The sequence below is a fragment of the Vigna umbellata genome, chromosome 3 (genome assembly GCF_029865625.1).
Source record: "Vigna umbellata cultivar VRB3 chromosome 3, Vumbellata_1.0, whole genome shotgun sequence".
In the NCBI taxonomy this organism is placed as follows: Eukaryota; Viridiplantae; Streptophyta; class Magnoliopsida; order Fabales; family Fabaceae; genus Vigna; species Vigna umbellata.
In genome coordinates this window covers 51,134,900-51,160,985 of record NC_142167.1, presented here as the reverse complement: position 1 = coordinate 51,160,985, position 26,086 = coordinate 51,134,900, and the positions used below count along the sequence as shown (strand labels likewise).

Below are 26,086 nucleotides of genomic sequence, written 5' to 3'. Positions count from 1 at the left end.
TGGTTTAGAAATGCCAGTTCGCAATGAGGAATGTGTGAACGTTCTTCAGTTATGGTAGGCAAGAAACATTGTTCATCCATCGCTGAAATTGAAGCTCTTCTTTGTGGACATGAAACTTGTCTTCCTCACTATGCTTGAGAATCGTGAAGTGTACTTTCACCTTCAATCAATTACACACTCAATCCTTTCGGTAGAGGTGTAGTGATTCTAGATGTGCATTTGGAACATCCTTTCACTGTGGTTAAGGATGACAACGGATCGGGTCGGGTACAGATAGTGTCTACCTACTACCCGACCCACAGAAGAAAATCGTACCCACTACTCATCCCGCTACACGGTGGATACTTGCATAAAAAAATTCTACGGATCTTTTCAACCCGCCGATACCTGTTTTCTACCCGTGAATATTGTTATAAAAATTATTTTATGAAGTTTTAAATGAGATTCAAAATAAATTGCAGAAAAATCACCAAATAATATTTAAAACATACATCTGATTAGAAGTTTATGACAAGTAAATAAAACTTAAAACATAAATTGAAATTAATAGTACGTAAAACATATATCCAAATACAAGTAATTTAAAAAATAATTCTTCTAAAAATGACACTCTAAGATCTATGTTTGCTCTCCAATATACCAACAAATGACATAGTGACATTATTAATAAAATTACATTAAAATATTAAAAAGAAAACTACCATCATTAATTATCTCTTCTAGTTTTGTATTAAGCTTCATGTTATCCACTTTCAATTCTGAAGAACTTGAAAAAGGAAAATAAATTCATTTGTCATACCCAACCATTCATTTGAATGAATATAAATATGTTATTTGAAGTGTTCATTTAATTACCTTCTGTGTCGTTCCACAACCAATCTTGAACGCATATCAATGTCTCTAAAGCGTCTGGGTGTAATCTACTGTGATGTGGAGTAAGAAATCGACTACTAATACTAAGAGAAGATTAAGAAGCAACGATTGAGATAGGAATGACTAGAAAATCTCTTGCAATTTTTTGTAAGATTGAATATTTTAACCCATTAGTCTTCCATCAAACTAAAATGTCAAATTCTTAAAGTTTATATGTGTAGATAGGTTTTTTGATACTAATATTTTTCATTTTTGGGGCTGACTTGTGTGACCTCAATCTCATATATTATTTAGCTTATAGAAGAAGAAGCAATTGAACTCAAGAATAAGTTTGCCAATCCAAGACGTTCTATGTTGGAGGACACTGATAATGGTCAACTTGAGGACATTGATGTTATTCCAAATGAAGATATGTTATTGGTATGTCACTTTTCTTCAATTAATAGGTATTGTTTGGACTCTTTTAATTTTATTTTCTTTTACTTTCAGGCACTTAGTGAAAAAGGTTATCTGAAACGGATGAAGCCAAGCACTTTTAACCTACAAAATCGTGGAACAGTTGGAAAATCTGTAGGAAAACTACGAGTGAATGATTCAATGTCTGATTTTATTGTTTGTCGTGCACATGATCATGTCCTATATTTCAGGTTATTTTTTATAATCTTGAATGAAGTAGTGTTTGCTGTGAAAATATCTTTTAAAACACTAAAATACGCTCACAGACCAGCCAGTTGGTCCACTTTTTAGCGGGGCCTGAACAGGCTTGAATGACATATTTTTCCATGCTTCGAAATTTAGTGTGGCGTGTTTAATGGTAGGAATATGAAAAAGACTGTTGAATAAGTCTTCTCTAATTGTTTAGTTTCAATAGATTTGTACGCCTAGAAACTCAGTCAACCATGTACGGAAACTCTAATCCTTGACATATTGCTGGAATACATGTTTCATTTCATTGTTAAACCATCTGCAATGAGGTTTGCTGTCACAGTACACTTTTGAAATCTTCATTAATGGGTGAAATCCAATTTTGATCCATCAAAATGCACTTGATCCATTCTGTATTAGTGGGGCTTTCAGCATGGAATTTCTTCAACATTAGTATTGGACTTGGAGAGAGTGTCAAAGCATGTTTTGATATTTGTTAGCATTAATTAAGAAAGAATGCATAGGCATTATTTCTCATCATGATGTGTATAGAACGTGTAGTTAGTTTTAATTTGGTGTTCACCTTTTTCTAGAGGATATTGCAGCTGATATAGTTAATTTGAATATGACATGGCTTGTGAAAATTTTCAGTGATAAGGGAACAGTATACTCAGCTCGTGCATACAAAATTCCTGAATGTAGCCGAACTGCTGCTGGCACTCCTCTTGTTCATGTATATCTCTTTGTCCTTTCTCTTTCTCTACTCATTCTTATACTTGCTAGATAAATGGGAATAGAGATTATATGAATGAGCTGTCTTCACTTAATCACTTAATATAATTGTTGAAAGGATTGGTGACATAGAGACAGGTAGTACCACTCTGGTACTGTGTCGAGAGGTGAAATACAATAATAGAGAAGAACTCTGTTGGGTACACCATGAATATTCTTATTTATAATGGAGAAGAAATACAATAATAAGGAACAAAAATCAATATCTAATAATAGAAAATATTTGGCAAGATATTTCCCTATTAAATCATATCATGACAATGTATTAAAGTCATATCACTAGCATAAAATCGTATCCAATGAATTAAAAGAAAGTATGTCCAATGAATTACTAATTACAATTTATTTTTCATATAGAGATAACTTTTTCTTAGGTATGGGTGACGACTTAGAATTCAGAGAAAATGCAATAGGACGGTATAAAAAGGGAAAAGTTAATTCTTATTTTCTCAATGATCAGGGAGTACAAATTGAAATTTCTAGTGTCTAGGTTGTTACAAGAGTTACTAATACCTGTGTCAGTAATTTAACAGCAAACTAAGATGTAATAAAAGCAAAGTTAACCAACTATTGAAAGATGCAGAACAGCCTCTGTTCATTACTACTGTAATAGAGACAGTGGAATGGAAAAAGAAATAGGCATTTGGATAAAAGATGGAAGTTTGTGCTGGTGGAAGCTCGTGCCAGAAGCTTGAAAAACTGCATGATCTAGTGAAGGATTTGGCCCATTATAGGTTATTACTAAGAAAGTAAAAGTTAAATGAAACTCAACATTATAAAATTGACTTAGTAATGAGAGAAATTGACTTAGTAACGAGAGGTTTGCACCTTATATATATATATATATATATATATATATATATATATATATATTATGCTTTGACTACATTTCTATATTTGATTTGAGATTTCCAATGCACCTCATCATGTCAAGGACTAGATATCTTTAGTGTGGAGCTAGGGAAGAAGAACCTGATAACATAGACCTAATAAATTTTACTAGGACAGAGTATGAATGACACTGGAAACATTTTAAGAAAATAGCATTTAAGCTTAACTCAAATCCACAAAGTAATCTTAGTAATATTCTAATTTGGATACATTTCTAGCTGATGTGGGATCTCTGAAAATTATATTGCAAGAGACTAGTTTCACTACCTTCTAGTCACGTGAAAAATAACAAATTATCTTCTGTTTGTTTTGTGTGATCCAGATTTTATCTTTATCTGATGGTGAAAGAATAACATCCATTATTCCTGTGAGTGAGTTTGTGGAGGATCAGTTTTTGCTGATGCTAACAATGCAAGGCTATATCAAGAGGGTATCCTTGAATTTGTTTTCATCCATCAGGTCTACCGGAATCATTGCTATTCAGTTGGTTTGTTCCCTTGTTTGAATTTCCTCTGTTTACATTACTACATTGTTAAGTTTCTTTGTTAACATCTTTTCCTGAGTGTTATTGATGCATACTGTTTAAATTTAAAGGTTCCCGGTGATGAGCTGAAATGGGTCCGTCTTTGCACAAATGATGACTTTGTGGCCATGGCTTCACATGGTGGAATGGTCATGCTGTGCCAATGCAGTAAGGCAAGTTGCTGACAGTTTCTATTTCTATTTCTGTAGTTAATGTTCAAATTCTGTAAACATAGAAATACAAGTGACTTACAACTCAACTAAATATGGAAATAAATTAATTAAAAAAATAAAAGCATTGAACTTTACTGCTTTGAAGTGATATCTTTCTACTTTTGTTTAGAATTTTTTGACGGGTTAATCCTGAACCTCATGCGATTAATGTTTTTTATAATTTACTTACTGGTTGTTAGCTAATTGATTTTGGCTATAGTATAAATAGTAATGAAGTGTGATACAATGTGTGAGAAGTAAATTTTCAAATTCAGCACCATAATATTTTGTTGTCTTGCTTTTCTCCTCTGCTTCTGTGTGTATTCAATATATGTTATAACTAGTGATATCAAGAGGTATCTTGCTTTCCACTAGCTTGAGCAGGACAAAGACTGTCTAAGAAATAATTTATGATCTTGAGAGCACTTCATGATCCCAAACATGTTCTCGACTTTTACTACCTTGCAGATCCGCACACTAAGTAGAAATACACGGGGTTCACTTGCAATGAGACTCAAAAACGGGGATAGTATGGCCAGTGTGGACATTATACCAGCGGCCATGTGGAACAACTTGGAAACTTTATCAAAATATCCTGATAACAGGTAGTAGTGATATAATCCTGAATACTGAATCTGTTGTTTTGATAGCTGTCAGTATTAAGTCTCAATTTATTTTTCTTTCATGTCTGGTGTTAGATTTGATCTGAATGAGAACAATCTCATAGGATTGTGTAATTCTATATGAATCATGTTCTTACCAGCTTATAACTACATGTTTCCTTGATGAAAACATTTAGCATTGAACGAATAAAATAATAGATTAAGCTTTGTCATGTGTTTTATGACTGCATCCTGTCTTTTCTGAAATTTGTATCAGTAATAATGAGAAGCGTCCAAACACTTGCTGAACCACCCTCAAAAGCTAGCTATTAAGTGAGAACCAAACTCATGTACACCACCATGCATCCCATGCTACTTGATGTAGGACTTTTTTTTCTGACACGGTAAAAGCAGCTTGTTAGCATACTATAGTTGACGTAGTTGACTTGTCTTAAGTCAGATTGTTTGTCCAGAAGTGAGATTATTTTCTTTCCTTTATATGTACAGCTGTAAGTTTCTGTTAGTAGAAATACCTATCTTGTTCATACTTCAAACTGTTTAGAAAGTAAGAAACAATTTCTATTATTCATACTCTCTCCATTCTCTTGTTCGAGTTCTCTAAGATGTTATCAGAGCCTTATTCAGCTTACAAACTAAGGACTTGTTAGGGACTTAATGCGAATAATGCAAATATTGACGGGCTTAACCACTGGAGAAAAGGTTTCATGAAAGTTAAAACCATCAAAGTCAAAACCATGAACTTGGTTGGAGATGCTCTTAGGCACCCTATGATACCCATGTCTCCTCTATGACCATATTATATTTTTGATGTTAATGACTAATGCCCTCCAATTTGAGTTCCTAGTAGATTTAAGCATTTTTAAATTGTTGAGAAATTTCGTCGGCTTGATTAGGCCTCTTGTATATTTTACAAAAGATTTTTGAGATCTATTTCTTTATTTTTTGTCCTTTATTAAGATATTTTTATCTAAATTGGGAAGCTATAAACTATAATTAAAAGTATTGTATATACGTTTATTCTTTCTTTAGCTCTAGAACATGACTCCAGATTAATGGACGAGAAGTCTTTTGACATTGTGATGAGTATTTTCCTTTTGAAGGCATTATGTGAGCAGTTTATGAGATATGTCCTTATTATATTCATTTACTAAATTCCCAGTGGAAAGGGCCAGAAAGGCCCGTGGTTGTTGTTCGTGTCTGAGAATGGTCATGGAAAGCGTGTCCCTTTGAGCAGTTTCAGGGTATCATCTTTGAATCGTGTTGGTTTGGTTGGATACAAGGTATTTTTTATATTAGAAAATTCCTTCTTTTGGCAATAATAGATGTTCTTTTATTTAAATGTTGGCATTCCATCCTGTGTATTCAGTTTTCCGCAGAGGATCGCCTTGCTGCTGTTTTTGTGGTAGGATTCTCACAAGCAGGTATTGTCTAAATGCTATGATTAGTTAAGTAACTTCAGTTACTGGTCTTATAGTTACCAGTATTAATTTTTGTACGGATATTAAATTTTTAGTTATTATGAGTTGTAATATATCATCATTATCTCTAACAGAGGATGGTGAAAGTGATGAACAAGTAGTTCTTGTAAGCCAGAGTGGTACAGTCAACAGAATTAAGGTTCGCGATATTTCAGTACAGTCTCGATTTGCAAGGTAAAACTGAATTGCGTCCTGTATGCATAGTTGCTACTTATTTATTCATTCCATGATTTTGTTTTAGTGCATAGTATAAGAACCTAAGTTTAATCTTCTATGGATATTGTTAGAATAATTACATCTATGTATTGTCATTAAGTCTAAGGTGTAGTGTGCTAAACAATTGATTAGTTGTATCTAGTTCTGCACCTAGATGTCTAGTGTAGTTCCTTAGTCTTTCATGTACTCTTGTATCAATTTTTCGTTATAAATAAAAGATTGAAAGGGATCTCTCAAGCCCTCCAAAATATATTTCTCTATTTTTAATCTTAAGTTGGAATAAGAGCAATATTTATTGCTTACTTGTTGTCACAATATAGTCTCATAGTCTTGGAAGTTCCACATCAACTAGAGATAAGATCAATTTATAGTATATAAATACGTGTAAACCTCACCTTACAAATCGATTTTGTAGGGTGGTGTTAAGTTTAAAGTCCATTTGTTAGGTCTATTGTTCAACCTGTTATCTGGCCGTTATTGAACGACCAATTAATGTTTAGTCCCACGCTCAAGATATATATATATATATATATATATATATATATATATATATATATATATTTGCAGGAATGGGGTGTGTTGAAAGTTCCATATTGACTAGAGATAAGTCTAATTTGAAGTATATATATGAGTGTAAACCTCACCTTACAAGCCGGTTTTATAGGGTTGAGTTATTCTTAAAATCTAGTTCTTAATACAAGCGTCTTCCAATTATCTTTAACCATAGTTTCACAAATCCCTAAAGCCATGGCTATAAATTCTGCCTGTGCACTTGACTTAGTCACAATTTTTTTTTTCTTGCTTTAGCAAGTGACTAAATTTCCGCCAAGTGACTAAATTTTCTTGCATCACAATCTTTTATCTTCTATAGAACCTGCACAGTCAGTGTCTGGGTAGGCTTTTAACATCATCTCATCATTGTTTGTAAGTAGAGAACTCCTTTTTCATGAGTTCCTCAAGTTCTGTAGAATGCGATAAACAACTTCGAGATGAATCTCCTTTAGATTATGCATGAAGTGACTTACATCCCTACAACATAGGCAATGTTGGGCCTAGTATGAGACAAGTAGATCAATTCCCTTACCAGCCAATGATAAGGTTGCCTATCCACAACCACATCTTCAATTGATTCACTAAGTTAGTGATTTTGTTCAATAGTTGTCTACTATTTTGCATCCTAATTTACCAGTTTCAACCAATAATCTAGTAGATATTTTTGTTGAGAGATGAAAAACCAATGGGAATGAGCCAACTATATCATCTACATAGTCAATAAAAACTTAGTGAAAATATATGGTTGTGCACTTGAGTGACACCAAATTGTTAATGATTTGTGAAGATAACATAGAAGAAGAAATACCAATCCAGAAGATTCTTGTTTAGCAACAAATTTGGAAGGTTGCTCCATATAAATCTATTCTTACAAATTGTCGTTGGGAATACATTGTTGACATCTAGTGGATAAAATGACCATTGTTGAAGAGCCATCTCGGCAATACTTCAGATTAAAACAGAAAAATATATTTCTAGAGGGCTTAAGAGATCAATCACTATGTTTCTTACTTTTCCATGAAATAATGTTTCCTCCAAGGAAAACACAATATTCAGTAGTAGATCGTTTGTTAATAGGCAAATATGTCCATTTTGCATAATAGTATCCATAGACCTGAATTCTTCATTTATCTTCATATAACAACCCTTGCCCAGAAGTCTTTTTGACGTTCCTTAGAATGCGAATGATAGCATACCAATGGCCAACACATGGAGCCTGCATGAACTGACTAACCACTCAAACTGCAAAAGATAAATCTAGCCTTGTAATAGTGAGATAAATCAGTTTATCAACCAACCTCCTATATCTCTCTAGATTGGAGAATAACTGACCTTCTGTCTGTTTCTTGTAAAATATCAAGAGCCTACTTCCTTTGGGAGTTTACAACTCCATCTTTTGACTGAGTTACTTCAATGCCTAAGAAGTATTTAAGGCTTCCAAGATCCTTGGTTTGAAAATGTCTACACAAGTACTCCTTCAGTTGAGATATTCCAGTAGTATCATTTCCTATAATGACTATATTATCAACATATATTATTAAGTAAACACATTTCCCGAGAGATGTATGGTTTTAAAAGATCGAATGATCCCTTTCACTATGTTTTAGCTCAAAGTTTTGAACAATGGAGCTGAATTTTTCAAACCAAGCACATGGTGATAGCTTGAGGTCGTATAGAGATCGATGCAATTTGGAAACCATACCAGACTCTCCTTGAGCAATAAACCCAGTAGGTAGGTTGCTTCAGATAAACTTCTTCCTCAAGATCTTCGTGGACGAAGACATTTTTTATATCTAATTGATGAAGTGGCCAGTGACAAATTGTTGTCATTGCAAAGACGAATGGTAGTCATCTTGGCCATAGGAGAGAAAATGTCACAATAATCAAGGCCATAAACTTGAGTATACCCTTTTGCAACTAACAGGACTTTGAGCCGATCAATTTCATCATCAGGATCGACTTTAATTGCATACACCTCCATCAGCAACCAACGACCTTTTTGCCCAGGAGAAGGGGCACGAACTCCCAAGTATTACTATGGTCAAGAGCATGCATTTGTGCAATCATGCCTTGTCATCCTGGAAGATCAAGTGCTTCTTTCACATTTTTGGGTATAACCGCAAAAGACACTGAGGATAAAAGAGAACAATAGGAGGGTGTGAATGTGTGATAGCTATGAAAATTATAAATGGGATGAGGGTTTTGAGTGGAACAAGTACCTTTTCTGAGAGCAATGGGCCAACCTAACAAGCCGTGGTAGGAAGTGACGAGGAATCTCTTAAGCCCTCTAGAAATATATTTTTTTGTTTTTGATCTTAAATTAGCTGTGGTAGTTTCAACCTTAGAGATATTGATTGTTTTTGAAGGAAAACCATGCAAGGAGTAGTAGTTTTCTTGGGTGTGACCCATGTTTTACAGTATGTGCACTGTAGACACCCTCGACCTCCACGTCCTCCTCCTTTAGTGCCACATCCTCCTCTTCCTCCTGTGGCAACCATGATAGACGGTTCCATTGGTTCATGGGCTTCCTGAGACTTAGGCATCGGGACACGAAGAAGGTGTGTGGTTAAGGTTTCCATGGAAGGGACTTAAAGACTGGTCAAAATTAATCTTTGATATGATTAAAGTCTAGATGTAAAGCACAAAGGAGCATCACCATATAATATTTGTAGAGCTTCTTCTTGATGTCCTTTGAAGATTTGACTTCCAAGAACATTCTTAGCTCTTTCACAACTCCTTGGGCTCCTCGGTAATAAAGGAAACCATATCATGGTGTGCCATTTTGAGACATGCAAGCTTGTTTACCGTATCATAGACACGTTGAATATAGTTAGCATAGATGTTGAGCTTTCTTCCAAAAAGAGTGACATATTTTGAACGCTCTAAGAGATATCAGAAGTCGTGGTTTCACAAATTGCGACAATAGGGCACACAATTGGAAATCTGCCAGTTTCCATTATTCAACTTTTTCAACAGGTACCTGGCTTCCATCTTGCTCAAGGTAGTCATAATGTTCTTGGCCAAGGATTCACTTTTCAACGACAGTAGACCAAGATAGATAATTTTTCCTATTTAGCTCTTCGGAAGTAATTGAGGGACTTTCGGAGAAGTGTTATTTATGATAAAAAGAGGTGATGGGAAACCGCAACATCATGGAGAGATGAACCAGATCTGGTGGTTGTCGGATGAAACTGTGACAAGGGACGACGACGAAACAATAGAGAACAATGGTTGATAATGTTGGACGATTACAAACTCTAGTGAACAGCTGCAAATAGAGGTAATGAAAATACAAGAGTACATTGAGAGATCCTTTTTACTATCTTCTAGTTGTAATGAAAATACAAGAGTACATTGAGAGATCCTTCTTACTATCTTCTATTTGTAATGAAAATACAAGAGTACATGGAATATTAAGGGACTACACTAGACACCTAAGTGCAAAACTAGGTACGATTAATAAATGATCTAGCAAACTACACCGTCCTTAGACTTAATGATGATACATAGATGTCTTTATTTTAACAGTTATAAATAAACTAACAAAAGTCATCCTTGTCTTTGGAGAAAAAACATATGGACGGGTCAAGTGCACTAGTGATATAAGAGAGGTCAGAAGAGACGGTAACGGAAAAAGTCATGGATGAACAGGAGACTGAAATCCTAAAAACTATGGAGAATAATATTGGACAACTATGGATAACCACGAAATGTCAGTTAAGATAACTTTGACAAAGGAGATTACCATCATGGACAACGACTTGCCATGGGCGAAAGTGACAACATAAGACAAACTTGGTTGTCATCAACAACAGATGATGGCCTACAGTCGTGGACAACAATAGATTGCAGGGATTAGATTGCCATCGATAATGGATGAGGCCTATAGTGGCAGGCAACGATAGACTACATGGACAAGATTAGACCTTATAGAACCAGACTCCCCCTCATGGCGAACGACAGAAGTTACGACATGCCGATGACAAACAGTGAAGGTGGAAGATCTGACTTTTAAAAAAAAATGGTCTCCTTGATTCATGAAAGCATGTAGAAACAGACCCCCCACGGGGAATGACGGTGGACAGTGGCAACCGACAACAAACAACATATCTGACTCTTCAAAAGAATGGTCTCCTTTGTGCGTGCTATTTCTCCTCTCCTTATCCATTTACTTGGCCTTTAAAACTTTGTTTATTGTAGAAATTTGCATATGTTTATTTATATTCAATTTTTTATTAATGTATTCTTAATTTAAAAAATAATGTTCGTATTTACGTGTTGTGTTCCTGTGTTGCATCGTGTGTATGGGCGTCATAACTTGCAGAATTTCATCATGACCCAAGAAACGAGGGATTTAGCTAAGCCTACAATTATGTTGACAGATAAGCAAACTCAATAACACAAGACAAAGAAGTATAAATGTTACAACTAAACCCCTATGATAATCCTCATGTTTTTTTCTACCCATAACAACTCTCCTAGAGTTCTTACTCGCTCATAAAAACCTAGTTTCATACAAGAAAAATCCTTTTAACCAAGAACTTCCCTTTCTATTTGAGACAAAAACTCATGATTGTCACGTAGAGTTCAATATGACCATGTTGACCATGTTGTTTGGACAAGTGTACCTGGGTAGCATAACAGCGCTTCATACTAGAGGACATGTTTAATAATGTTAGAGATCACACATTGATTAAAGATATGATCAAACAGTATATAAGTAGATATAAATCTTATTTTACAAGTCGATTTTGTAAGATTGAGATAGAATTAAAGTTTACTTTCTAAGATGATACCTCTATTCTAAAGGTTTGTTAGGCTTATCGGGCAACCTGATATTGGACTGTCTACAAATATTTGGTCCTATGTTCTGAGATGTCAATTTTTCAATGCAAAAAATGTGTTCAAGATTTTACATTAACTATAGATATAACTAAATTATAGTGGCATTAAGAATGTGCCTACAGATAACATACCTACAACCCACACACCATCATACCTCCTAGGCACCGACACACACTAATCACTACTTATATAAATTCTTCGTATAGTACACCTTCCAAACCTGTTCCCTCTCTATTGGTCTAACATATCTTGTGTTGATCGTTTGACAAATGTTTTAAATTAATGTATCTGTTGTAGCAAGGAGCTTATTAGACTGTCTTTTGTAATTTCTACAAAACAGGTGTTATATTCATTGGACCTATTCTAGATGCTAAGTTGTGAAATTAATGGCAATGTCGATAAATTGAACCCTTCTGTTGACATATCTCCCATAGCAGGATCTTTATAACACTAGAGTGCCCTTATTTTTCTTTTACACCAGGGTTGGAATTTAATATGTACTGAGGTCATGCTAATGAGAATTTATTATGACAGGGGAGTTATTTTGATGCGACTTGATCATGCTGGAAAGATTCAGTCTGCTTCATTGATCTCAGCAACGGATTGTGAACCGGAGGAAGTTCGTGCTACTGCTCAAGGCTAGTTGTAGAAGAACCTCCATATCTAAAAGAGCTTACCTTGTTCATTTGCCTTTGTTAAATGCTGTTGCTTGATCCTTGAATCTCTGTGCTTGGGTATGATCTCTATTGAAATCGTCCTAGTTTTTCTCCCTGCTCCGTTTATATTTTGTATCGGGGGTGCTTTTGAAAGATGGATGGGAGGTCTGTAGTTTATTCTTGATGCGTCTTGTAAATTATAGTAGGAAGGCAACTGAAAATCATGGACGGGGCGAAATGCCACATTTTAATCAGCTCTACATTTTTGTAACAGCTACATCATTAGGAAAAGGTTAACCATTATTTCATAGGTTTGAGTCTTCACTGTGATTGAGAATTATCTTTCCACATCAATTTTGCAATGTTATGTGAACTTGTTCTTAGACTATGTAGAAGAAGCCTTACATTTTATTATTGAAACAGATTTAATATGGCAATAGCGTGTAAAAAACGATGATAGACAAAATTGATCTTTATGCATGGATTGAGAAGGAAAGAGCAATTCATTTGTCCCCAAGATATCTACTGTATGGGCAGACTCTTTCCATCATCACCTCTTATTGTAATAATGAAGATAACAATCTTCATGATGTTTATTACAATTCCAATTAGATTGGTACCTAATTAATATTAATTATCTATTGTACGTGTTATCAATAACAAAACAATACCAGTGGGGAATTGGTGTGCAGCATATATTAACATGAAAAACAGATGGACATGAACTAATAGTTGAATCTCTCCAATGATAATATTTTAAAATACTTTTATGCTCAGCTTAAAGTCAAATTCTTCAATGAAAGTAATAGAAATTTATATAATCATATAAATAAATGAATTGAAGGAAAATGTGAAAACATAGAAGGGAATGAAGAAAATGCGATTAATAATATTACATTATTGTTAATTTCATACTTAAGTGGCAGAAATATAATGCCTAATTATAAAAATAATAATATAAATATTATGTGTTAGTTCAAGGGTGTAACGATTTTGAGCAAAAATACAAACACATAAGTGCAAAACACAACAACAATCATTGATTGTTGTTAATTTAAGACAAACATATTACTCATGATTAGACATTGTTTAAATATGAGAATTTTGCCAAACACATCGATGGTTTGGAGGATAATAAAAAATAATGTTTTGGTTATCTATCAAAATTACATAGTGTGTATATATTGCTCAAATATGTATGATTGGACGTAAGTCTTAGGTGCGGTATGGAGAAGAGTCCATCTAATACAAATATTAGAGGCTAGCCAACAATGCAAGGAAGATAAACACAAATCATATTAAAACTTTGGACTCAAGATGCAAAGATCATACGAAAGCTTACAAATGCTCTGGACACAAGATGCATACATTACACTTGGATTATTTCCAAAAATCTCCCCTCAACTCTTTCATATGGTATAATTTTCCTCAAGTATATGGTGGCATTTACTTATACTATTGTTGTGGTAGGTACGGGGTTATTGTGCTTCTGTTTTTGTTGCTATCATAATGATCTAAATTGGTCACCAAGATAAATAATTGGGTTTTGAAACCATTGATGAAAATTTTTGTGCTTTTTGAAAGCATTAAATATGTTTTTGTTCCCATAACTTTTAGTTGAAATTGAAATTAGTCTCTCTAAAATTTTGGACCAATTTAGTCTTCCATCTTTAGAACTGCATGTACTTAATTATTTTAACTAAATTTTATTAGGTTTATTTGATGTTTCAAATACGTTTATCAGATAACATTGAAGTATAAATGTGTTAAACAGTGTAAACAATTCAAATGCTATCATGAGACGTGTTTGAAACTCAAATAAACCTAACAAAATTTTATACATTTGTGACATCTTTCTTTTCCATATCTAAAGTTTTCTTTCAAAACTTCTTGAATATATAATTTGCATGATGGTTTATTAATAAAATTGTGCCTTTTAAAAATTTATCCTCTTTATAAAATGATTTTATAGAAAAAATCAATTCTTTTAAAATAAAAACAACAAAGATAAAGAGTGTAAGAAAAGAGAAAGTTGTACCAATAATTTTATACAATTTCGGTTAAAAGACCTTATGCCTAATTGTTAATTTCTCTAAAAAGGGATTAATTCTAAAAAAATCGTAACTTACAATCATAAAGAGCATATCAAATGTTAGAAAACATCTCTCTTGAAAACCTCCTAAGAGATAAATCACACCTCCTTTGACACACGAAGAGTGAACAACACCCCCTTTACACACAAAGGATGAACAACTTTTCTTGCAAAAATAACAACTCTCAATCATTTAACACACACTCATTGAAAGTTATTGTTCTACCCACATTAGGTTTTTCGAAGCCTCTTTGCACAAACACCGTGTTTTCTTTTGCAGCACAACACTAAATCTCTAAATGATAAGTTATCTTTGAAATTACATTTATCCATATATATATATACACACACACACACACACTCTTATTTTGAAAATTAGGTTAAAAACCTAAAGAGTCTTTTCACAACTGTCATTGATAATTAATTATAATTGATATTCAATTATTCTAGAAACTATTACAAAAATTATTTTGTTGTTGTGATATTCAATTACCAGCCGTGGTAATCTATTATTCCATAGGTTTTTATGAATAATAAAACTTTTCCTAAATGCACTTTTGCTTAAGTTTTGCTTATTGACTCTTGGTCTACAAATTTAAATAAAAACACATGTTACACTACTTCAACAGCTAAATTCTTAAGTTTTCAATGTATCTCTTGAATCCAAAAATTATTTAAATCTTCAACACTATTGCATGAGTCATCATTATCAAACTCTTTATTGAAATAAAATGTCAATCTTCTTTTTTTTTGTCAACAAATCCCAAAATTCTCAAGAAGATATCAAGATTATATAAGATAAATAAAAGATAAACTATTCCTTGTAACATCATGTGTTTCAACCAACAAACCTATAAGAGATTGAATTATAAATAATGATCATATAAAGCATATGACTCGATCGAGAACTTTCTAAGGAGTTCAACAAATCATATATTTCCCACAAGAATTTTTTCATAGTCTATATTTTCATAAAAAATAACATGAATAAATTATTCAATAGTTAAAGTTCTCTCACTAAAAACTGTATATACTTTATTATATGATAAGTAATCTATGAATGTAGTTTCGTAAACCTTCATAGATTTACCTAAGTTATTCTTAAAATTATTTAAAATAAAGTATTTGAAGTTAAACACTCTTTTTTTGAATGAAAATGTTTAAAAAAAAATTCATATTACACCAAAAAGAGATCAAGGTTGCTGCTCATAGTATACATAACAATAATGTTGTGTCTTTAATATTTTAATATTTATTTTATTTTATACAGTTTGAATAAACAATATGTTATAATTTTTACAATTTTAATTTACGCATATTTTTAAATAAAATATATAAACAATGTATAAAATGTAGAAAGTTAGAAAAAGATAATCAATTTTCTTAACGCAAACCTTTAACCTTAATTTTTACATATTACACTCCAAATACAATGTATACACAGTTCTTAAAAATTTTCTGAAGGCCAACAAATGAATCCAAGACATATACGAGTTCAATAAAAATAATTATATATAGAGAGAGATATGATAAAAGTCGAATTTTAATTATCTCACTGAAAGTATTCAAGATTTTGAGTTCTAGTTCGAATAATTTGAGCTGGTGTTGAATAAATATTAAAAAAGAAATCCAGTAATCTATTTTGTTTAAAAATTTTAATTAACTAAATTTAAAAACATGCAAAGTTGTTAGTTCTTAAAAATATCTCTGAAGACCAAGTACAAAAACTATTAAGTCAAGTCAACCCTTTTACAATAATAAATATAATAAGATGTTTCCTAGTAATTCAGAAGCTGCTGATGTTAGTTCATATCAATACATTGATGCGCAAGCAACAATAAATTACTAACAAATGTTATATATATAAATGTGTAATGGTTGAGTAAATCATAACCAAGCACATCTTGAAGAACATAAACAATTAAAAGTTTCATATCTAAGTTCTCTCTTTCCAAGAAACAAACATTTTTCTTGGCTTAGTTTGCTACTTTACAGAAATGGGGTTTCGACATAATCTTAGAGAATTTTTCTCTGCTTGTGGCAAACCAAAGGAGAAACTTGTTCCCAAAAAGGTTTTTAACTTGTTTCATTTTACATACACATATATCTTGCTGTGTTTTTTTCTTTCTTTTTTCTTCTCTCTTATGAAGAATCTGGTTTTTATAGACAGTTAATATCAGGGTGAAAATGGACTGTAAAGGTTGTGTTAGAAAGGTTAAACATGCAGTGGAGAAGTTAGAAGGTTAGCATCTCTTCATTATCTCTTTATTGTCTGTTAGCATTTCCACTGTCATATATGTTTCTTTTGCTGCTGTATTTCAGAAACTTTGTTTATGAATTGAACAAGTTATAACTTTAACTGAATCAAGTATCTTTTCAGACAAAATATCTTATCTATCATGTGTTTAGGGTTTAGGTTAAATTGCATATTAATTACACCAAGGTAGCAGAACAATATAGATTCATTGTTTCTTTTTTCTCTTAAAGAATATGGTAATAATCAAACTTTTTTTCACAAGCTAAAGAAATATATAATAAAAGGTACCACAAGTACCAAAGTACAAACAAAGATCTTGGATATACCCAAAAGTTAAAATATGGTAATAATCATATTATTTTAAGAATATGGTAATAATAAAAGCATTAAGCAATAAATATTTTGAGATCAATAGTTTGGTAAAAACAAATTTCTCTTCTTCCAACTCATTAAACTATAAATCTTGTACATGATGCTTAACTATTCTCTCTCTCTCTCTCTCTCTCTCTCTCTCTCTATATATATATATATATATATATATATATATAACATTTACTATAGAATTAAATTGGGTGTACTAATTAAGAAGTTCAAATTTGTCTACTACGTTTTTGGTGCTGATTCTTTTGGATAGATACTATTTTAAAACATATTAAAAACTATTTTATTATAGAAATATCATTTTAGTTTAAAGGTTCAACAGATAATCAGTACCAACAATAATCAATATACCAATATACCTATGTAATGAGAAAAAGAATTGTTTCAGGAGTGGAATCCTTTGATGTGAACCAAAAGCTACAGAGGGTAAGTGTGACAGGTTATGTGGATGAAAAAGAGGTTCTAGAAGCAGTGAGGAGCACAGGCAAGACTGCAGACAATTGGCGACTTGTTCCCTACAATTTAGCGGCATTTCCTTATGTGCAAGGGGCATATGACGTCAAGGCACCCTCTGGTTTCGTCAGAAATGTCCCTAACCTAAATGGTGACCCTGAGTCCCCAGAGATGAAGCTTATGAGGCTCTTTGATGATGAAAACCCAGATCATTGTTCTATCATGTAAACAAATTCTTCATCATAATGTCTTTTCTTTTTGTATATGTCCCTTATGTTTCATAAACAGAAAAAGAAAAAATTATTTCAAGTATCAACTTTTCTGGATCAAGATATGTCTTACTTTCAAGTGTTATGGGATTGATTTTGTGATAAAGTTAGGAGCGAATAACGAAAAGATTACGAGTTCAACTCTACGTTAAGAGAAAAATTGTAATTTTTAGTAAGTAGATTAAGAGAAAATTAAATATTTCTCGAACTACAACGAAAATTGAAGTGTATCTAATGCAATATGCAATTGATAATATACTATTAAAAAAATACTTTTTGTACTTATTATTTATATTAATTATAAGGTTTAAGGTTGGTCCTTATTTTCGTCCAGAATCTCAAACAGGTCTCTCTTTTTTTTCGGCGTCTCAATTGGGTCTTTATTTTTGAAAAATTAAAACAAACACATCCCTACCGTTAAATTGGGCCTAACGGTGTTATTGTTAAGTTGATATGGCATTGTCATCTTGGTTTTTAAATGACGTGGAATTCATTATATTCTGACATGTCTTTTTTATTTTTTTTTTCAAAAGAAATTGGCAACCACCATGGCATTGTCGTCATCTCCTCCGCACTGCCACCCTCTTTGTCACACACACATAAATCACAAAGCATAGAAACTCTCGCGCTGTTCATCTCCATTGCACCACTGCTTATTCTGCAGATCGGGAAAGATGTTTTTTGAATCAGGGTTTCGCCCATTCATTCACAGCGGCCAATAGTGGATGCCAAGGGTCTCTCATTTTGCGATTTGAAGGCACAGAGATGACTCTCTGATGGCTCTGTGGTTTTTTTTAGTTGTAGGGTTTCCTTGGAGGCTTCAATGGTGTTTGGGTGGCGGCATGGTGACCATGGAGGCTCGCGACTGACAGTAGGTCGATGGTGGCGTTTCGCGAACTAGGATTTATCGCGATTAGGGTTTAGGATGAGCTCTTTCTGATTTTGTGGTTTGCAGCTTTGAGCTTGGCGAAGGTGATGGAGGTGTGCAGTGGTGATGCGTTGAAGAAGACAAGGATCCCAAGGATTTGTAGTGCACGAATCGCAAATATGAATCGTCGATCAATTCTCCATCCAACGACAAAGATGAAAACTCAAAACTTGGAAGCACCTTCAATAAATACCTGTATATCTCCCTCCGAAAAATCATTTGAAATCTTAAATCAAAACAAAACCCTAAATTTTCTAGTTCGATCGAAATCCTTCTCTAGAGTCCCGTTCTAGTTCCAATTCAGACTAGCAGAAAACCCTAAATCCTCAAAGTAGATCTCTTTGAGTGCGAAAACTGTTGAGAAAATGTCTGGTCGTGGTAAGGGAGGAAAGGGATTGGGCAAGGGAAGTGCGAAGAGGCACAGGAAAGTTCTTCGGGACAACATTTAGGTAATGACGAAACCGGTGATTCAATGATTGGCGAGAAGAGGTGGTGTGAAGAGGATCAACGGATTGATCTATGAAGAGACCAGATGAGTGCTGAAGATATTCCTAGAGAATGTGATTCGTGACGCTGTGACCTATACCGAGCACGCTACGAGGAAGATTGTTACGGCCATGGACGTGGTGTATGCGCTGAAGAGACAAGGAAGGACTCTCTATGGTTTTGGAGGCTGATCCAATGCTTTGATGATTTCCTTTTCTTTGAAATTGTGTTGTAACATAGGTGTTACTTACTCTCTTGAAATCCTTGTGTTGTTCTTTTAAATTGTTGAAGATGAAATTGCTTAAGATGATGATGCTGTAAAGAAGGATCCCAATTTTTTTCTCAATTTTTTAATCTTAAAATTACCCAAATCCACGTCCTTTAGCCACGTCAATTAAAAATATACGTACCACGTCAAGTATATATTAACGTCGTTAGGTCCAATTTAACAGTAAGGGTCTAATTGATGTAATTTTCACAAAATAAGGACCCAATTGAGACGCCGAAAAAGAAGGGGACTTATTTAAAATTCTTGACGAAAATAAGAATCTATCGAAACATTAAACCTAATTATAATCCATCATATATAACAAATGGCGTAGTGACATAAGTGTAAATAAGATATCACTTTTTAAACCAGTTGTATTTATAATATGTATAGAAAGTAGATGCAATGACATTTTTGTAAATAATTGGTATAGAAAGTGAATAGGTGGTTTTTTTGTAATGAATAAGAAAACTTTCTATATCGGTCCAATTAAAACTGATATAGAAAGAATTTTTTATTATTTTATTTATAAACACAAGGTTACACTCAAACCCTTCAACTTTTGAAATCCTTATGACATAATTCTAAGATTCTCATTAGCAGGTCAGCGCACAACCACCGTGCATCACCATGGAACATCGTGAAGTAGCACCTCTAACAACACGGTCACTCGAACTCTAAAACATAAATCGAAGCATGCTCCAGAACAACTACGCATCTCCATTGAAATCACCACAGCTTCGTTGAAAAAGATATATATCCACCACACTAGAACAATGTAGCCACCACGAGTGCACTACTCGTGAAATCTAACCTTTGTGAGATCTGCACGCCATCATCGTTCATAACCAGATGCACACAACGCAACAACACTTCGTCAGTGTTCATTCATGCTCAACCAAAGACGCAACCCACCATATAAAAAATGCAAAACTATTAGCCTGATTTGGAACCAACTTAGATCAACTCTGAAATAGATCTAATGATAAACATTTTACTTTCTATACCAGTTTTGAAACCAGTATAAAAAATTAATACTTTCTATACTTTATACTTTTATACCCATCGTAAAATCGATATATAAAATAATTTTTAACTTATATAAAAAGGATGTTATACACTAGTGATAACTATTGTAAGAGTTGAAAGTAAAAGCAAACGTGATTTAGTACGTAAAATATAACTTTAATATACTTTTCTTAACTTTATTTCTCAATTTTTAATGACATAATAAATAGCCTAACTCTTTTATTTTCCTAAAACATGCATATGTACATGGAGTCTATGTGATGGCAATTGAAAAAAATCAATAAGGACACTTTTTTAGTTGTGATTAATGCATGTCATTAATTCATGAAGAAATCAATGATGAGTTAAAATTCTTCACCGATGGATTTATTGTGTTGATCATTAATTGGTGTATAGTATGACCGTGTGGTCAACTCAAGAACTGGGTGGTCAACCAGCCCACGATCCCATGTGAGTTGGTTGGGAAACTGAACAGTCGGACTAAAATACAAAATTAGTGTTACAGACAGTTATATTAATCATAAGCTAGATCATTACTGTTTGGACCGTAATTAGGTCAACACTAATCAGAAACTCGTCCGGAAATCTATAAATACAAGTTTATGATATTCAGGTAGTTGGTTACATTGATTACGCATTTATTGTCAACATTATCATACATTCACCGACTTTAGCATCGGAGTACCTTTTGCAAGTAACACCTTGGTTCGACCGAACGACCACTAGCCTGAAGTGAAGAAAGAACTTTGACCCGAGCTTGGAGTTTGGAGAAGTAGACTTAATCTCCACCCCTTAAACTGAAACAAATGGTTATCATAAAACGAACTAAAACTCATATTTATGATACAATGGTTGATGTTTTAGTTGTCATCATAACATGATAACAATAATAGTTATTAATATAATCATTGTTTTAATGTAATCTTTTTTTCAAATAATTGTTTTATTTTATGATTAATCTTGATTCGTGTGTATATATATTGAAATTTTTTTACACAATTTTAATCATTTTTAATTGAATTATTACCTCACTTTTATATTCATGGTGTGATCATATCTTAGAAAAGAAATTTTTTAATTTATTGATACATATCAATTTCAAACAATATATTTTAAATTTCAAAAAAAATTTGTCAGTATTTTGCATTGATCTTCAAGTTACACAAAAAGTGATCATCAATCATAATCAAATATGCACATAAATATCAATACAATATACAATTGACAAATATTTATGAATTTTAAGATATATATATATATATATATATATATATATATATATATATATATATATATAATTTTGCAAAAATTAATCCTTGTAAGCTTCGATCATTAAAAAAACTAAAGCACCTATAATAAGTCTTAGTTCCACTAAAACTTAAAGTCTAAACCTCTAAGTTTAATAATAATTTTGAAATTTTGTTAAACCTTTAAACTTTGACTATATAACAATTGAAGCTTTAACGTTTGAGTTTAGTAACAATTTTGAAATTTTAATCAACCTTTCAATCATTGTTTTGTAGAGCAAAACATATGTATGTCTTTGGTTGTGCAAAGACCAAAGCCTATAACTATGTGCCATGGTGAAATAATTAAAAGAAGTAATAACAATTAAAAAACTTTACACATTTATAGCTCGATGACTAGGGAACCAAAGTCAAACATGTGTATGATTTCAATTTTTTGCAACCGAAAATTATAAGTTTATAAAAATTTTAAAATTGTCACTGCATCTTTATATATATATATATATGTTTCGTATGTTTTAAAATCGAATCATAATTTTAAAAAGTAAAAACTGTACAAGTATGTAGACTTAAAGGCTCTAAAAAAATGTGCAGTTAATGTTGAAAATGTAGTTGATATGAAGTTTTGATATAAGGAATATGTTGAAGATTCTATGTTAGAAGTAAAATAAAATTATATTATATGAAGTTTTTTTTTAAATATATATTAAAAAACTCTCAATGTCAAGTATAATTTTATTATATAAATAGTATTGTATAAACTTGAAAAAAAAATCTTAATAAATTTAAGAAGACTCACAAACAAACAAAAGACAATACCTCCAAACATCACTCCATGGAAAATTTACTAAGTTTCTGTTACACCCACCCTCTAGTTGTACCATTAAAATAAACCTATTAAGAGTAAAAAAGTTGAATGTAATGCTTGTCTCACTTGCATTCTGCCTATAAAACTATTTCCTCTCCTTGACTCGTAATACTAAACAAAATAGAGAGATAGAGAGTTTTCGTTTCAAAGAAACTTCCCAAAAGTTTCATAAAGAAATTCAAAGAAACATCACTGCATAAATGTCATATCTTCCACCTCCGTCCATTCCTTCGAATCCATGGACACCATCTTTCCCAACATTTCCACCACCCACGTCGTTTTTCGCATCATCCGATGATGATTTGGACTCGTCTTCATCGTCCACATCGACCTTTGGCATCATCATCGGAGTTTCTGTTGGCGTGGTCGGACTTATTCTATTGGTCGGAATTTGGTACAAGTATCTCAGGAAGAAGTTCCGCAGTGACTCCTGTTCAAAGTAATTTATTCATATATTTCTTATCATTATTTCCTTTCAACAGCAAATGATAAAGTTTGGTTTCGTCGTGTGCACGTCAAAATGTTCATGACGAGGGACTGTGTTCAAATAAATTTATGATTATCGCTTGGTGAACATTGAATTTTCTAAGATCATTTGGCAATTGATGTGTATATATGTTCTATCTTCCATGATAATTTCACAATTTATAGGAAGTGCTTCGATCTTACAAATTCATATTCTTCTTCAGTGACGAATTCATTCTCTCCATCTACTACTTTCTGGAAGTTAAATTTTCTGGATAATTATTTTTTTAAACTCAAAGAACTTCATGAAAGTTAAAATAGATAAATAAATAATTATTCCCATCTTTATTTTTAATATGTACGTCTACACACACATATATAATTATAATTATAATTATAACATTAGCAAAATAAATGAATTCTTACTTTTGATATATATAATCCTTACTAACTTTACCTTTTAAATAATTATCATTCATTTTTTAACTTAGATATTTTTTAAAATTAAAATAACTAACAGTGCGTACATATCTACAATGAAATTGTTTAAATTATTTACATTTATTTTAATACATATAATAGTTATTATCATTATTTTTTATAATAAGAGAGAGAGAGCAAACACACATATGTAGGCAACGAAAAACAACAGAGAAAAAGTTTTCATAAATTCAAATTAGAAAGTAAAAACGTAAATAATTTTAAAGTTACACAAGGATAATATTACAATTTAATTTATGAATAAGTTTTTTTTAAATAATGTTTACTTCACTATAAATACCGACGTTGACTCATCGTATAATCGTATTTATATCTCATGTGTACAATATTACTGTACCATAAAAATGAAAAATGAAATACAAAACATTAGAAGTATAAAAATAAAAAATATATATACAAAAACATTAGAAGTTAGGTTAAAACCATGCAAACAAATCATACAAACTTATACATCAAGCCATTCAAATATATATATTAATTCAAATATATATATTTAAAAAAAGCTTTTTTTTAATATAGATTATTATGAGATATTTTAAAATTTATAAGAGTATATGTGGTTATTTCATGAATCCAACTTTCTCTAATATTCTAGGACCCATTATAACTTGTGAAAGTCTTAACATATATGAAAATTAAGTGAAAAAGTAAATGAACTTGGTGACGTGAAAGTAACCCGGCTCAATCTATCAAAATGAATGATTATTATGAAAAAGTCTTAATATGAGGCAATTCATCTCAACCTTTAGTTTTGGATAAGTAGTCTCAACTTTGGATCTATCCACTCCTTTTCGTCCTATTGTTTGGACCGACACGTCTCGATTTTCATCCCAGACCAGTTTGTTTTCACTTTCGGTTTGAGTCGACCTATCCCAATCTTTGATATGAGTAGGTTCGTCTCGATCTTTGACTTAGACCGATCTGTCTTAACGTTCGACCTAGGTCAACCCATCTCGACCTTTTAGTCTTAACTAGCCCGTCTATTCCAAAAGATTATAGATATTGATATTTTCTTAATTTTAACAACCATTTACTATTTAAATAATTTTTCGAATTTAATGGTAATTGAACTTTAATATTAAAATTTACTAAATTTAAATTTCTTTTTATCTAATTTGAAAAATAAAATAGTTTGAAATAAAATCAATTCAAATTTAATATATTTAAATGTTTTAAAAATTATAAAATCTTCTATACAAACACGTGTTACCTATAATTTTTTATTATTTTAAACCAAGTTTCTTTTCATTTTCTTAGAACAATAATAAGTTAATATAGACTTTTTAACAATATTTTAATGCATAAAAATATTTGTGTGAAAATATCTATTTCATATTGGTTTATTATTGTATCTTTCACCCGTACAAAACAAAGCCTGAATTAAGGATGGTGACTTGTCGTTTGATCGAAATTATTAAAATTTAAAAGCATGACTTGACTTTGTAACGTGATAGATGTTGACAAAATGTCATTCTTAATTAATTAAAAGAAAAGTAAATAATTTTTGGTGGTTGACAATAATGCGAATAATTTATACAAGGTTGTACATTTAAAATAAACCCTCTTTGTCATTTGAAAGCTCAGGTTAATATTTTACTTAGTACGAATAAATATTCTAAAATTTTAATCATTTGTTAGTTAAATGATTGATCAATTATGAGTTGCATCTATAACTTCGAATTTTCCAAGTCAATGAAGAACGATTAGTTTTGCAAAGATTTTACTTGTGTACACATCTCTAGTTCCTGAGTTAAATAATTTCAGTAAATAGTTTATTATATTTAAAGACTGGGGTCGTGGAATCGGACGAAATTCAATTATTTACAATAGCTTCCAAATTTCCAAAGCCAAAAGTAATATATATTTATATATATAAAATAGATGCCCTTTTTTCAACCATAAGTAGAACTGCTTCACTTCTTTTTCATATTTTTTTAATGAAACAGAAAAAGAATTACAATAGTTAATAACAATTTTCACAAAAGGATATTACTATTTTCATATAAGAGATAATTGTACATGTGACTTATTAATGCAAAATAAAATATTTACGTTTTAGAATTATTATATTGAAATAAAACATTTCTTATTTTAATTTAATTATTTTAACTCATATTTTTCACTTTTTAATTTTCTTTCTAACTCGTCATTCACCTAATTGCAAGAAAAGGATAGTTAAATAAAATAAATATTTTAAGCACTTAATATAACAAAATTTTCTAATAAGTACATAGTTAAAAATATCTAAATTTTAACTAAGCCAAAAAATCAAATTGTATAAAATTTAGTATAATTTAGCATAAGTTATATTAATAAAATTTCATCCTTCTTTTTTATATAGTCAAGTTGAAGACTGTGTCTTTTGGTCTACGTGGAAGAATATGAAGTAGTATTCTAAAGTCAAGTCTTCGTTTGCTCTCCAAGTCTATGTTGGAAAAGTATTTGTTAAGGATTTGGTTAAAGAGGCATAATTATATATTTCAAATCCATGAATCTAGGTGTTCAAAATGAGCAAGTAGGTACTATATCGTATAAC

The 26,086-nt window shown here is 31.8% G+C and overlaps 2 protein-coding genes and 1 pseudogene across 2 annotated transcripts in view; all 3 read left to right on the top strand.

The window, feature by feature from the left end:
• GYRA (DNA GYRASE A) overlaps nucleotides 1-12,694 on the top strand; it is a 35,643-nt gene extending 22,949 nt beyond the window's left edge. The window contains exons 18-27 of the mRNA XM_088111004.1: nucleotides 1,168-1,293; nucleotides 1,363-1,520; nucleotides 2,170-2,251; nucleotides 3,524-3,688; nucleotides 3,796-3,897; nucleotides 4,405-4,541; nucleotides 5,719-5,839; nucleotides 5,926-5,980; nucleotides 6,112-6,211; nucleotides 12,185-12,694. Coding sequence (XP_087967130.1) covers nucleotides 1,168-1,293; nucleotides 1,363-1,520; nucleotides 2,170-2,251; nucleotides 3,524-3,688; nucleotides 3,796-3,897; nucleotides 4,405-4,541; nucleotides 5,719-5,839; nucleotides 5,926-5,980; nucleotides 6,112-6,211; nucleotides 12,185-12,293 — 1,155 coding nt within the window. The 3' untranslated portion in view covers nucleotides 12,294-12,694. The remainder of the gene's footprint in view (nucleotides 1-1,167; nucleotides 1,294-1,362; nucleotides 1,521-2,169; nucleotides 2,252-3,523; nucleotides 3,689-3,795; nucleotides 3,898-4,404; nucleotides 4,542-5,718; nucleotides 5,840-5,925; nucleotides 5,981-6,111; nucleotides 6,212-12,184) is intronic.
• A 3,536-nt stretch (nucleotides 12,695-16,230) lies between these two features.
• LOC124839931 (heavy metal-associated isoprenylated plant protein 22-like) lies at nucleotides 16,231-17,819 on the top strand. The gene is made up of 3 exons (XM_047315874.2): nucleotides 16,231-16,470; nucleotides 16,565-16,640; nucleotides 17,425-17,819. The coding sequence occupies exons 1-3, from the start codon at nucleotides 16,396-16,398 to the stop codon at nucleotides 17,715-17,717; spliced, it is 444 nt and encodes a 147-aa protein (XP_047171830.1). The 5' UTR covers nucleotides 16,231-16,395; the 3' UTR covers nucleotides 17,718-17,819.
• Nucleotides 17,820-18,297: 478 nt separating this feature from the next.
• LOC124839926 (histone H4-like) lies at nucleotides 18,298-19,499 on the top strand (annotated as a pseudogene).
• The last annotated feature ends 6,587 nt before the right edge of the window (nucleotides 19,500-26,086 follow it).

Coding starts and splice junctions, on each gene's coding strand:
- LOC124839931 (XM_047315874.2), top strand. CDS start 16,396: ATGGGGTTTCGACATAATCTTAGAGAATTTTTCTCTGCTTGTGGCAAA. Junction 16,471..16,564: donor AGAAACTTGTTCCCAAAAAG/GTTTTTAACTTG, acceptor TGGTTTTTATAG/ACAGTTAATATCAGGGTGAA. Junction 16,641..17,424: donor TGCAGTGGAGAAGTTAGAAG/GTTAGCATCTCT, acceptor GAATTGTTTCAG/GAGTGGAATCCTTTGATGTG.